Source organism: Aedes aegypti, chromosome 3 (genome assembly GCF_002204515.2).
Source record: "Aedes aegypti strain LVP_AGWG chromosome 3, AaegL5.0 Primary Assembly, whole genome shotgun sequence".
In the NCBI taxonomy this organism is placed as follows: Eukaryota; Metazoa; Arthropoda; class Insecta; order Diptera; family Culicidae; genus Aedes; species Aedes aegypti.
The window spans coordinates 366,576,451-366,591,752 of NC_035109.1; the positions used below are offsets into that span (position 1 = coordinate 366,576,451).

Sequence of the window (15,302 nt, forward strand, 5' to 3'; positions counted from 1 at the left end):
TGCTTGGTTGTCAAGCAGTCACCCGAGGAGGGGATGGGAACAAACTGAAACCTAATTTTGATGCAGAGCTGGTGTTTCTCAAGGCAGCATTTTGGGGCCAATATTGTACAATATTTTACATCTGACAAACCAGAAATATCTCAGAGATGTTAAAAATCTTTGTTTGCGGATGACACAGGCCTCTCCGCCAAAGGACGAAGTCTGCGTGTCATCTGTAGTCGATTGCAAAAAAGTTTGGATATTTTTTCTTCATACTTGCAAAAATCAAAGATTTCTCCGAATGCTTTCAAAACTCAACTTATAATATTCCTACATAAACCAAAAGCTCTTTATTTGAAACCTTGAAGTAGACATGTTGTCGCAATGAGAGGGGTTCCAATAAATTGATCAGATTAAGTAATGTATCCAGGGCTCATGCTAGATAAAAATTTAACCATCAAAAATTACACTCAGGGCACTGAAAATCGAAACTTTGTCAATCTGATCTTTAAACAAATTATCATGCCGACCAGAATGTATGCTGTACCAATATGGAATAGCTGTTGTAATACCTGGAAGAAAGCTCTGTAGAGGATTTAAAATAAAATTTTAAAATGATTCTTAAGCTTCCTCCTTGGTATAGTTCAAATAAGTTACATAGAATATCCAATAATTAATAATTTTAGACAAAAATTGTTGCAATCTTCTATTGCCACGATTAATGCGTTACATTTTTAGGTTACGTTAGGTTAAGTTAACTGAATGCATTTTTTTTTCTCTTATAAACAGGTGAAATCAACTCACCTGTGAAAATTCTGAACTGCTACAGCAAGTGAAATGTAACATGTTGTAACAAACTGTTAACTATAGCTTAATTTAGTTATACCAAATTAGTATGATTGTGTTACCTGACACAGAACACCTATATATAAAAAAATGTTAAAAATGATACTAGTTAATGAAGTAATTGAATTTTTGAAGCTTTTTGAATATTTGTTTGAAAAGTTTATTATAATAAACAATAAATTTTGTTTTCAGTATGATTCCATGAGTCGATATCGAGTCTAAAATGAATTTACTTAAATTTTGATTAACAAACAAAACTTTTAATTTGGATTTAGCAATATCAAATTTTGGTGTTAGATTTAGATCTAGAAAATAGTTATCAAAAACTGTTGCCAATGTTATAAAAACCCAAAATGGTACATCATTTCGAAAAGATTTTGAAATCAGAGTCTGCTCGGATCGGAGTGGTGTAGTCACAGTCAGAAGTCGGAAGCAGCCTCAACGTTCCGAAGTCATTTGATGGAGTGAAGGAAAATTCAAATTTATTCGCGTACGTGCTTTCCCGCTCTCTCCATCTCGGAATGGGAGAGATTGAGAGTGATTTCGACGCATGCGCTTTCTGAGTGTGGAAAAAGCTGGGGAAAATTCCCCAACCTCGCATTGTCACAATCAGAAAATTGCAACATAAAATCTCGTATGGAGTGAGGGTGAGATGTGGGCAGCAGTGAGTTCCCCATTTCCGAAACGGTCGGTAGGAAATGATAATAAATTTGGACAACCGTATAATGAGTGGATAAATGCGTGTGTGTTGTGTGGATTCTGTAGGATTGGGAGCAATGAGGGGGTGTGGGAGCGCTTAAAATGGAATTTAGAAATGTTGTAAATTTGTATGGGATGAAAATTCGAAAATTTTCAATCAAAGCAACCAAAGGTTTGCAAAGTTTCCAAAGATGCAGAAAGTAACCATCCCTTCGAACGCCTCTGGTCTCCCCTCTCACTCATGGTTTGCTTTGTCGATTTAGTTGATGTTACCATTATTATTGTTATTGGAACGAGGAGCAAAGGCATCCGGAGGGGGTGTTAAATCAGGCACACCCTCACAATGACACTTTGCTCTCATTTTCCTCCAAGCTCCAAGCCACCAACGGCAAACCCGTGGGAAGCAAAACGAGAACATCGCCACCATACAGCTATCCTTCGTTATAGGACGAAAATTGGTACCACGAATATACTCGACTAAGTCGAGTCTAGTACACGACACTGAAGACGGCCTTCCCGAGCAGAAGAAAATAACTACTGAATACCAAATTGAGGTATTCCATACCAGATAATTTCCAATACTTACCCAAGTAACACCAAATACATCTTTTTGTGCAGCATTAACGATATATTGTTATATTGAAGCTCTATTTGAGTATTATATAACATCTTGTGTTATATATGAGCTATAGTACAGTATTCGAAAAACATGTCATGCAAGATCATGAATTGGAAATAAAACAAACGGTCTAGGTATTATTATAGCTTCATGAGCGTTAATATAACTTTTTTAAGATTTAAACCGCACATGTTATCGAAACGTATGCGCTAAAAAGTATTTTGAGCTTGGTTTCAATAACATTCAAACACCATGAAGATGCATTACCATCAGGCAAGTTGTTCATATTGACCCGGGCCTTTCTAACCCACTCCCGTATGACGTTCAAAGTTTTGAACCTTAATTTTTAAGGTGACAAAAAGACAATTTTCAGCTGGTATAAACTTTACAAACCATTTTACACCTATCAAAGTGGAGGCTATCTTAGCACTTCGCACGACTTTTCCACACTTTTACAATCAGACATACGATGCCACAAAAATTTGATGAAAATTAAAAAAAAAAGTTTTCACCCGGTATCGAACTCGTGACCTTTGAATTCAGAAGTCAACACCTTATCACTACACCACCAAGTAATGCATAGTTGAGCCGAGATTGTTCACCAATATAAATGCAAGCATTCTTTACAGTAGCACATGCTCTGTTATTCTTTGAAGTCCATCGTCATCACAGCTGAGCTACAGCGATTGCATTCGATGCTATTCGAGACTGACATATGATGTGTTACAACTGTATTATAATCCTATTGAAAAACATCTTGGGGTGAAATACAGTCATTGTAAGGTTTGATGATTACAAGTTGCCTGACAACGTTCAATCAAAAAAACATGTTTCTGATGCGTATTGAATACGTTGATTATACAAGTATATGACTTCATTACCTTTCTTGAAAATAAGATGCTAAGTAAAACGTCAGTAGCGCATTATTAACACCTGTTTGAGCCAACTTGATGGTTTGAGATTTATGCATGTTATTCTTGCGTCTTCAATACGTTGTTCAAACTAAACTATACAAGCGCTTCAGTTGCCACGTGGCACGTACGAATGCAAAGTAAAAATTTGCTGGGGCAACATTGACGGTCCAAAAAATTGCCACGGCACAGTATATAAAATCGTTTGATTTATGCTGTCCGATTGTTAATTTGAGAACTTAGCGCAATAAACACATTGTGAATATACACAAGTAGTGTGTTATTCAGGGTAGTTCGATTGATATTAATGTGGATGCTACTTAGTAACGTAATTTTCCTAGTATAGTTTAGAATATTTAATCGATAAACATCCGAATATTTTTTGACGGCACTGCAGGCTTCGTGAGGAAGACACCATATTGTGTTTCTGACATTGGGAATTGATACGCTGCAAAATTCTATGATGGCACACATATTTTTAGAATAGTTTGTTTTGTTTTTCCATTTCATTGAGGCGCATGAATTTACAATTAATAAAATTGTGCATTTCACAATAAATCTGGTGCCGCACACAGTTTGAGTACACTATTGGGAATCAACAGAAGAAAATTTAATAATCACCATAAGCAATTCGTGAAGAGAAAAAAAATCGCTTTCATTATTTTGATTTTGTTTTGAACTGATGCTATCAAAACAAAAATAGATGTAATTTGTAAAACAATACATCTTCTTAGCTTCAATATAACAAGTAAGTATTAAGGTGAAACTCCTTTGAATCCACTAATAACTGTATAAAAGTAGTGGTACACAAAAAATATTCTCTTAGTTGTTGGTAATAGTGGAATTATAATTGATAAGACGTTGTTGCCAGTAATCGCTACTTAAATTTGAGTCTTTTAATCTTCGACTAAATAAGATTACTTGATGTCGTACGTAACCATCAACGAATCTGACAGCCCTGCAAGCGAGCACGGCGTAAAATTAGAAAAATAAAAAAAAGCGAAATGCTGTGATCAAGTGAATGTTTTTAGCACGGTTTGGTGAAATTATAAGTTGTTTTCATCAGAAATCTACCAGTAATTGATCTTTAATTAACTAGTAGTGAAAGTAAACTGTGTTAGAGGTTTTACGTTTAGCGAAAGTGGTAAAATTCGGCGAAAAGTGTTCTTCGTTCGCAGGCGGATAAGTGTAAACAATTATACCAAAGTTAAACGTCCGTGTTGAAAATTAGCACGGTTCATGAAATTTCCACCAGCTACTAGTGTGAAAACTACGGAAATCGTAAGGTAATAGTGTTCTGATGTCACGTTAGCAATTTGGGAGTGAACTTAGTGTAGGTAAGTGAAATATTTTGAGAAATAATGTGGACTTCAAGAAATGTGTTTGTATATGTGAGGAAGCCATTTTCACTGCCATGACAGGGATTCCTTCCTATATGTCCTTAATGATGCTATGTAATACATCTTTAACACATAATTGTATGTTCTAATGATGTATTGGGAAACATCTTCTTCGACACGAAAGATGTTTTATAAGCCGCCATTTTTTACGCTGTTTCGGTGATATAAGTGTACAAAATAAAGTTATCCATATTCACCACAAAACATACCAATTTGTATGAATCAAGTATTTTATTCATTTATAAAACAAGTTGTGTTACTTGGGTACCACCTGAATGAGGTATGAATGAGCCCTGCATAAGAGGTAAAATACATCAAATAATACCTTCTGCATATTCTACAAATACCAAGCTGATAATTAGATCAGGTATTGTAATACCTGAATAATACGTGATGGATTTTCTAATATATTTTTTTTCAATAATAGTTCAATACCTCCAGCAGTCCTCAATACCTATCGAATACCAAAATGAAGTATTTTTGATTGTTTTAATTATTTTTTTTTTTCAAATACCATTATAATACCAAAATGAGGTATTGATAACTGTACAATACCTAATTGGGGTATGATACCAAAATATGGTATGCATAAGTTATTGCCGAGTTATTCTTTCCTCCTCGGGTTACAGTTGAGGTCGAAATACTCGCATCTGTCAAAGGATACGAACTCTAGTGGAATTAAATGGTACACAGGTCGGACTCGATTATCCGGAGACTCGATTATCCGGGATTCAATTATCCGGAATTTTAGACTTGATTATCCGGAATATATTTTTTGATATTTTTGTTTTTCAGTTTTTATGTATAATTTTGATATAATTCAGTATTGTAATATACAATATGAATGGTTTAGCAATTTTGGACGTAGGTAAGAAAAGGGGGGTTCGAAAAAGGTTTTTTTTTGTGTATGACCATCAAAAAAATATTTTTCTTCTCAAGACCCCTAATGTTCCTACAAATAATTTCTGGTTACGCCACTGTATCATATAAATAAAACAACAAAAAAAGATAATATTTAAGTTATTTTATCGCAGATTTTAATTTTTCTTTTAGTGATTCGATAATCCGGAGGATTCGATACTCCGGATAATGGAGTCCGATCTGTAGTACTTAATTTAATATTTCATTTATTTATAATTTTGAACCTTATTGTTTTTTCCTTTCTTTATTAACGAGGTTTTTAGCCATGAGCTGGTTCATCTCGTCCCTTTCGAACGAAGTTGTCACCTTTACGTCTATGCCAGGACCTCAGCGTGAGAAGGATATGTTCTAACCAATACGCAAGTATCGTCCCCAATTTTTAATTTTAATTCCTCTAAACAAAGGTTCTCACAGAATTTTGAGCATGAATTTAACTTAATCCTGGAAGTGATATGCGTAGAATCCTTGGCAGGATTATCAATATAGGCAGACAATTTTTGAAATCCTGGACAGGTTGCTCAAACAATTCTGGATACAGCATTCAAGGATAACTTGAGCAGGATTCTCACCTAATTCAGAAGGTCTAGAATCCACTTATCGACTTCTTAGAAGTAAATGACAAATTGAATTTGGTATTATACCATTTAATGAAGTATTCCACTACACAGCTTGAATATTTATTACCAACTTATTAGACTTATCGACTTCAGGGCGTAATATCCTAAGATCCTGGACAAGGTTCGTTGTCGGAAGTCTAGGCTCATTTAAATAGGATTAAAAGCAGTTTTTTTTTGAAGTCCTGCACAGTTTCCTTGAAGAATTCAAAGTAGACTTTTCGAAATGGATATTAGGCGAAAGTCTTAAGGAATCTTAGACACAACTTTTCTAAAATCCGTGACATAATACTCACGCAAAAGCTTGAGCATAATATTCTCACAATCCTGGTAATGAAACTCACAAAGCTTTGTACAGATGGGATTCTGGCAGAATTCTGAGTAGGATTCTTACAAAATCCTAGAAATCATTCGACAGAGTCCATGGTATAAAGATCTAGAGTAGATACTTCAAAATATCTTATGCAGGATCATTGCAAAATTTTAAAAGGCACTCTAACAATATCTAGCAGGATGCTTAGCACCAATTATCTTTTTCCACATCTCTAAAAACTTGTTTGCTGGCTGAAGCTTTTGACATAATTCCAAAATTACAGCTTCCAAGCAATATTCAAAAGATTTGATTAAGAATATGACTAAATTAAAAAAAAAAAAATCTGGCCGAAATAACCTAAAGGACCTTGCTTTTTATTTTGTTAAGACATTGCCATGAAATTTGTGGCGAATGATTGGAAAAATTCGCTGTGAATTTGCAAAAAATCATAAAAAATCACGTCAGGACCCTCATAGAAATTGATCAAATTAGTAATTCAGTCAAGGCTTTATCAACACGGATAAAAATCTGATCCGCACACTATGATTTACAAATAATGAAATCCATAAATTGGTTAGGTCATAGTATCAGGATCACAAATCATGGTTCCTGGAGTCATAATCATGATTCCTCATAAGCGTAACATCCAGTGTGAAAACACTAAGCGACGCACTTTGCTTCATCTCATTCGTATCGATCACTATTGACGAAACGGTTGTGGCTCACAATCGGAAGGTTCTTGGCTCGAATCTCAATGTATGCTAATTTTAACTTTTTTTTTTATTTTGTCGATCATAAACGGATGCACGACTCAGCATTTTTGGAATTTGAATCATGATTCCGAGCAATCAGCTACAAAAACCTAACGCGTGTGTTGCGTTACGGCAATCTGACTCATGATATCATGAGTCCAAATCATGGTGTATTTTCATAAGACGAAAACACGCTGGAATCATGATATCATGAGTCATAATCTTGTTTTTGGATTCTGATTTCTACCCGTGAAGAATCAATATCATCAAAGACCTCTGAAATATGCCAATCGGAATTTATAATGAGTCTGTCCAGGATTTCAGTCGATCTTCCAAGAAATAATCCAAATATTTTTGTGGCTTCGCTTTTCCCCAACCTTTACGAATTTATAAGCAAAAAAATGTCAAGGATCTTTTCTAGAACCCACAGAAAGCCTTAATAGCGATCTATTAATAATCATATCAGAACTTTCAAGAAACTAGTAAATTATTGGTTCGATCCCCGTTATGATTCTACCAAAGATCTATTTTTTTCCACGAGTTTAAATGGAAATCCAACAAGCATCTCGCAAAGAATCTTGCCAAGAATCCCAAGAATCCCTAAATACTCTTCTAGTATTTTTAAGGATCTTTATCGTTAACTGTATATCTACCAACTCACGAAAAGTTTGTCATGATGATGTACAAGTGACAGACAGTGGTGCAACTCGAGGAAAAAAAATCTAGTTCAGACATTTTTCTAAAAATTTATATAGATTTCTCAACGAGTTATAAGTATTCCTGCTCGCATTACTATATACATTATTTCAAGAATTCTTCCAGGAATTTCATCAGAAGCTCATGCAGGTATTTGCCCAAAGAACTCATTAATTGATTCTTTATCGGGCATTGCAATGAATTTTTCATGATATTTGTTCAAAATACCTTTGTTAACTTAAAGAATTCAACCTGGATTTTCAAGAATAACCCTATAAATTTCTCCAGCGACTCCACCATAAATTTCTTTCAAAATTCCTCTAGAGATTCTGTCACAAATTTCCCAAGAAAATCCTGGAGTTCATTCAGTGATTCTTCAGTTGAAGTTAGCCCAAATATTTGTTTGGGAGATTTTCAAGAACTCAAGCAATATTTTTCCAGATTTTTGATGATTTACACCAGAATTGTGGTTCAGTTCAGAAAGTCCAGCGGAAATTGTTTGATCCTATGATTTTTAAGCAAATTTTCAACGACAATTAAAACTAATCCTTTAGTAATCTCTAATGAAACTTCGGTAGAAATTCCTGATGAACTCTTGCAAAAACTTTCTAACTTTTGAAAAAGTCTTGAAGGGTTTTCCAGATAAATTGATGAACAATAATCAATTGAATATCTGGATAAAATCCTGCAGGATTGTTTGAAGGCATTCCTTGTAAAACATTGAAGAGAGTTCCTGAAGAAACTTGTGTACAAAATTCCGGAATAATCTCTGTAGAATTTTGCTAGTGTGAAACCTCAAATGACATTTTCATTTTAAGAAATATTCGAGAAATGTTAGAAAGAACTGCATGAGTAGTAATTTGTGGATTGAATAGTGGACAAATTTACAAAAGAACTTAATGATGAATCACTGGTCTCAATAAATTAAGGATTCAATAAAAGAGTTCTTTATCGATTTCCAGTAATAATCCCTGAAATAGTTTTGGAGCAATTCCTACGTAAATTACACAAAATGATTCATATGAAAATGGCTGAAGAAAAAACTGACAATGGGAAATCGGCATAAAAACTTTGCATCAAACCATTGGGGTTTATTATGGAAGAATTGTTGTAAGAATCTGTGCAAGATCTCTGGTGGAAATCTTGGAGCAGCATGAAATGGAGGGAATGAAAATAATAACTTTAGAGACCGTTTTGGTGAAAAAAAAGACTTAAGAGCAGGCTTGCTCGACATACAGCCCGCGGCTTCGTTTTGTGCGGCCCACAAATAGCCTGAATATCTTCCTTATATCTGGCCTTTTTGTTGCTATACTAACTTGATATTCGAACATTCCAAAACTACTTATAACAACTTTAGATTCTTCATTCTTTTTATCATCCATATAAACTTGGTTGATTGAAAGAGATTCATTTTCAAAAATCAAAATAGCTAAAATCCTAAATCTCTTCGAAACCGTTCATCACTATCAGATGGACACAAATGAATTTAAATCAATTTGAATAAAAGTAATTCACTAAAAGTCTTAGACTAGAAACGATTTCACTAAATCATAAGATTGATTCTTGCAAGCCCCTGATCCTGAATTTTCACATGTGAAAGATATATCAAGTATTTGGAAGATCTAGCAAATGTTTGTTGTTATCTCTCTCATTTTGTGAATTCCTACAAAAATTCTTATGGATCCTCTAATAAATTTCTCGGAACACTTAGGCTGGATTCGCACAAAATGTTGATCAAGATTGTCACAGAATTCTTAGTAGGAATTCACAGAATCCTAAGCATAATCAAATCCGGGCCATTTTCCTGGAAAAGGTTGTCACACAATCCTCAATGAATTTATTACAGAATTCTAAGCTGGACAAACTTCTCCAGATTTAAACAGAATTAAAAAAATGAGTCTTGAGTGGGGTTTTGATGGAACCCTAAAAATATCACAGAATCCATTCTTGAAAAACCCTGGACAGGATTTTCAAATAATACTAGATGAAAATTTGTGTAAGAAATCTAAGAATGATTTATACTAAATTCTGGACAAATTCTCACATGGTTCTGGCACAATCATGAACGCAATGCTCATTCAATCTTAAGCAAGATTATCACAGATAATAATCAGATATCTATTTTCAATTTCAATAGAAGTAATTTTTAGCACTTATATGATTTCATCAAGATACTAAATTTCTACAGAATGCAGCTCGTCCCACAATATTGTTTTTATTTGTTCCGCGATTCAAAAAGGTTGGGCAGGTTGGCTTCTTTTCAGAGACCTTCCTTGAAAAATAGAAACTTTTTAGATACTTCCCGACCAACCAAGTCTTCATACATTCTTAATAGATCTTTGTCCAACGATGTCGATCGTTGACGATTATAAACGAACGGATATCGATCACACAAAAAAAAAACATATTTTTTTCGTACAAAAAGTAAGCATACATAGAATTCGACGGGCGAGGGAGTCAAAAATTTCCAATTTTAGCGTAACATAATAAATGTACGTTGCCAAAGAGAGCTGTCACCTGAGGGGTATTAAATTAAAGTTTTCGAAAGATCGAATCCGCACCACCCAGCCGGCCACCAGCTTTGATTAACACGGTTCCTACCTATATAAAATTCTTCGAAACCGTCCTCAATGCAAACCACATGGATAAAGTACGTCCCACATCGGACGATAACTGTACCTCGGTGGGAGCGGGCGCTGTGGGCTTCTGTTCAAGAATTGAAAATCACTCCCCTCTCTCGAGTGAACCTGATCCGAAACCCCTGGTGAAGGGGGAAACGGAGGAGGGCACCCGGAGAAATGGGGTTTTTCATTTGGAAAATGAAGAAAATGTTAATGGATTGTGTGGTTTTATTGGGGTGGTTCGAAGAAATTTCGAGCAAAAGCTTTGAATATTTACGAGTGTGTCGGTAGAACGGAAACCGAAAAAGACAACTCCATTTTTTGCGATAAAACAGATGCTAGGCATAAATTAGGATTTATCTAGTCCCAAACCACCCTAGTCATGCAAAATCCCCTCAGTATCGATTTCATCGCAGACAGCGATGATTTTTGTTTACGTACCCCTACCCCCATGTCCCAGGTGTGTGCCCCAATTCTCTTACCTTGTGACGTATTTGGAGGCGCCTGATTTGGTTGCTGCTGCTGTTGTTGAGGATTGTTACCGTTGTTGCTATTATTACCGCTATTGTTCTGATTAGGTCCATTAGGATTGTTGCTATTACTGTTATTCCCGACGTTGGGGTTGCCTTGATTTGGTCCTTGCTGCTGTTGCTGTGGGTTACCGGGAGCTCCCGGAGCTTGCTGCGATTGCTGAGGACCTCCAGGACCAGGTTGCTGAGATTGCTGATTCGATTGCTGCTGTTGAGCCGCTTGTTGTTGCTGCTGCTGCTGTTGTTGGCTGAAGAATACTCCCTGTTGGGCAGCCACGGATACCCCTGCCTTGAGGTCACCACTCAGGTGTAAATGCTGACCGGCGGAAACCTGTGTGAAATCGGAGAACATGATGATGAAAATGACGCAATTTTAATTCTGATTTCTCATTAATAGGTTATCGGAAATTAAATATTGTGGGCCATTGCTCTCGGGGGCACGTGATCCGAATCGATGGGTTGGGAAATTGCCCGCATATTCGAATGCAGATTGCTATCCCTGGTGAGACAAGTTGAACGAACGGGGAAAAGCGGCAGACAGTGGTCGTGGAACAACAAGGCAAGGGATAAAAATACCGAAGCGGATTATGTGCATTTAAGCTGGTTCGATCCGATAAAATTTCAGCTTTGCATGGCTGCAATTCAGCAATCACTGGTGCTTATGTGTGCAAGCATGTTAAGGTACTGTGGGTCAGAAATTGAAATTGCGTGATGAAATTTATAGCACTTTCATAATGAACAAAAATCAACCTTCAAGTAATCAGGACTGGGAATGCTAATAGTAGTAGGCTTGAATTTTGCAAAACTCGCGTAGCACTTCTCACTACAAGACGGAATTGGTGATATGTTGGCTACCACTTCTGCTTAATAAGCAGTTGTATCTTTCACTTGCTTCTATGTTCCACTCTTAATCTATCACAGTTGATCTATTCGTTCATAACATTTTCTAGAACCAAATGTTGATGTCCGGCCCATAGTGCAACGTGGAGCTTCGTTTCGTCGGATGTTGTGTTGAGCGGAAATGGCCATATTCAAGTCACAATGTTGCACTGGGGATAGTAGCGAGCGAAGGAAAGCAGTTATATGTATTTGCAGTGGTTTTTCACGGGATTTGTGGTGGTGACTATAGTATGGCTTATTTCAGAAAACGGTGGCGTTCGAAATCACTGGAAAATAAGGAACGAAGTAGGATGCGATGAAAATATCTCAATGAGAACTTCGCACAGACAAACTTTGCAGGAATCGGAAATTTACATATGATAAGCTTGATGGACATATTCCAATTAAAGCAGCCACTGAAGGCAATCCTTTCCGGACAAAAGAGATTGTCCTGTGTGACTATACGACAGTGTAGAGGTACATGCATTACATTATGCCATTATCATAGCGTGTAATATGATACAAATTGGGTCCGTTATTGTCAGCAACAGCAGTCTCTGCACACCATCCCACTCAGGAGTCTGAAAGATGTTTTACGTAAAAGGGGTGAAACTTACACATGAGCTCTGTGCACTTCATAGTGTGAGAGAGGTTCTCCGACATTACCCGGAAAGCCATTACCCGGAATGCCATTTACCGGAAGACTATTACCCGGAAAACCATTTACCGGAATGAACCATTTACCGGAAAACCATTACCCGGAAGGACCATTTACCGGAAATTTTTTTTTTCTATTTCTCGCCTTTTTCATAACGTCCTTTTAACCGTTTTACGGTCATTCAGTTCAGTATTTTGTAACGATAATGGACAGGGGATGTTCTTCCTTCAAAATGCCTAAGCATCGAAGAGGAGTCTAAGATATCTTCATACTTGATCATGTCAATATGCACCATCTTCATATATTTGCATTTCATAGATGATTCACCCTTCTTTTAAAAATAAGCTGTTCTTTCAACTTATCTTTGCAGCTTTTCTTGGCTGAACTGGCTAAATTTGGTTACAATTATGTAACTTTAGTTTTGATATTCGACCGTCGGCTCACCAAGCGTTCAATGGTTAATTAATAAGCAATGATTAGAATTTTGAACAAGATTAGTTGTGCTCCTTTTCGTCGAGTGTCAATCCACCGAATGTCGTTTATGTAAAAATCAATAATCAAATGCAAATCCTCCGTATATTCCTTTTGTCTAGAATGACCCATTTCAGGCCATCTCGTCCCCTTGATGCTACAACTAGATAACTCGAAATTTGAAATTTTTGACTTCAATATGTCAAAACATTTTTCTTAATTAGATCTGCCAAATATCCACAGGTCTTAAGCGTGTGATTCAAAATATACAAGGTTAAGATTATTTTTCAATCATAATCTCTGCGATTAACCATCACCTTGTTAAACGGTAATACTTTCAAAGTTGCACATCTCAAAATTTTGATTTTCGAGTTATCTAGTTGTAGCATTAAGGGGACGATCTGATATTCACCCTTCTTTATTTGGTTGGCGGTTCTTTCGAGTTCCACCGATCTCGGCATTTTTGGTAAAATGTGTTTAGTAGAAAATGACCAAATTTATGACAATATGATTGCTTACTGTTCTTTCTAGTATATTATCCTGGCATTGGATTTGGGGTACAGACATTCAGAGTTATGACATTCGTAGTATATCGAATAATCAAGCAAATCCAAATGAAAAGTACATCTAATTAGGTTCAATATTTCGGAATCCAAAGATGGACGTCACAATGGCGAATAGTGTCTCTACTCTCAATCACCATGACTCTCTTAGTTTCGTTTTGATTTTTTAGATTTCCTCTAAAGTCTCCCTTAAATCAAGGCGATTTTTTACGGTGACAGCGACATGCACATGCGCTGCATGCACAGTTTGATGAGCGTGTCTAAGCCACACCGACGCAATTTCGCAGCGATTTTCGTCGTGTCGATCTAGATGGTTCCATATAAGAGTGCTTGCAGCGACTCAACAACAAAATCACGTCGATTTTGTGTCGATGTCGCCTAAAGAATCGTGTTGATTTGGGGGAGCCTTAAAGCTAAAATGAGAATAGCACTGTTGTATGTCCCTTCTTTCGCAAGATTAGAGTTTTTTTTTGTTATACAATATTTAAAATGGATTCTAAATTGTTATTTAAAGGGAATAAGAAAGCCATCATAAATCCAAACATTTTCAAATGCTGAGATGTTCTATTTACAATAATGCACCCAACCTTAATAGTTAGGCGATTTTTTCGATTTATATTGACCTTGTTAATATTTGACATCAAGTATACATAACAAAAATAATTCTCTTCATTCCTTTTATCCTTGCCTGTAATATTTAGTTCTAAAGCCTAAATTTGAAGACATAGTTTTTATAGATTTTAGGAAGCTTTGGCACTTTTGATTCACTTCAGCAGTGGTTTTTTTTAAAAGCTACTTCGTTTATATTCAGCCACAATGTAGCCACTACAGCATCATACTGCATTGCCTCTTTTTGCAAAATTTCAGATATTTCGGCCGAGAAAAACCTGTGGAAGTGCCTAAGTAGCTATACACCCTATCAGGCGATTCTTTGCTAATAAAATCGCAAATAAATGACATGTGCAATTTAATTTTGGTATCGTAATATTCGTTGCGGCAAAGTGAAGCTATTCAGAATGATCAAGCTAAGGTTGGTAGAATTGAATACCGCCGATTCAAAATTATTTCTAGTTGTCAAATTTGACGACGTTTCAGAGCTAGAGAACTTATATTCTTGTCAAACTATGTAAGAACGCAAATTTGACGACGTTTCAGAGCTAGAGAACTTATATTCTTGTCAAACTATGTAAGAATGCAAAAGTGGTCAACTATTAACTGTAGAAATGCTACTAGAATAGCTTTGTTCCTATTGACTCGTAACGCCGGCAAGAAGAAAAACATATTTGGTCTATAGCTGTTTGAAATTGTCTTTTGAAAAAGTGTTTATAGAAACCGAGGGAGTCAAGAATGTCCATGGTTAGCGTGACATAATTTGTGCTGAGCATCATTGAAAGAGAATAAAAAATTATACAAATGTACTGAAAATGGTCGTCGAAAATGGAAGATTTGGCTTTCCGGGTAATGGTGCATTCCGGTAAATGGTACATTCCGGTAAACGGTTTTTCCGGGTAATGGTACATTCCGGTAAGTGGTATTCCGGTAAATTGCATTCCGGGTAATGGAATTCCGGTTAATGGTATAGAATCGTGAGAGAACTAAAAGCGGAGAGGACTCGTTGTCCAACTTCTGGGTGATTGCGAAAGCTTGTGTTAGCTGTACACGTGGTGTAGACTTTAAGAGAGAATGCAGCGCTTAGTTGACTACGTTACTATGCACCAGAAGAACTAAAAAAAATGAAAGTAGCTCCCAACTCGATTAGAACCCAAGTGAAAGGCATGGTTTTATGCAAAGTTGTTCTGATTTCAAACGTTTACCAAAAATATTGATAAC

At 36.1% G+C, this 15,302-nt stretch overlaps 1 protein-coding gene across 7 annotated transcripts in view; it reads right to left on the bottom strand.

Annotated features, from left to right (window-relative positions):
• Positions 1-15,302, bottom strand: part of LOC5564596 (neurogenic protein mastermind) — a 426,767-nt gene that overhangs the window by 11,336 nt on the left and 400,129 nt on the right. For all 7 annotated transcript variants that reach the window (XM_021849166.1, XM_021849169.1, XM_021849168.1 and 4 more), the window contains one exon: positions 10,854-11,232. In XM_021849166.1, coding sequence (XP_021704858.1) covers positions 10,854-11,232 — 379 coding nt within the window. The remainder of the gene's footprint in view (positions 1-10,853; positions 11,233-15,302) is intronic.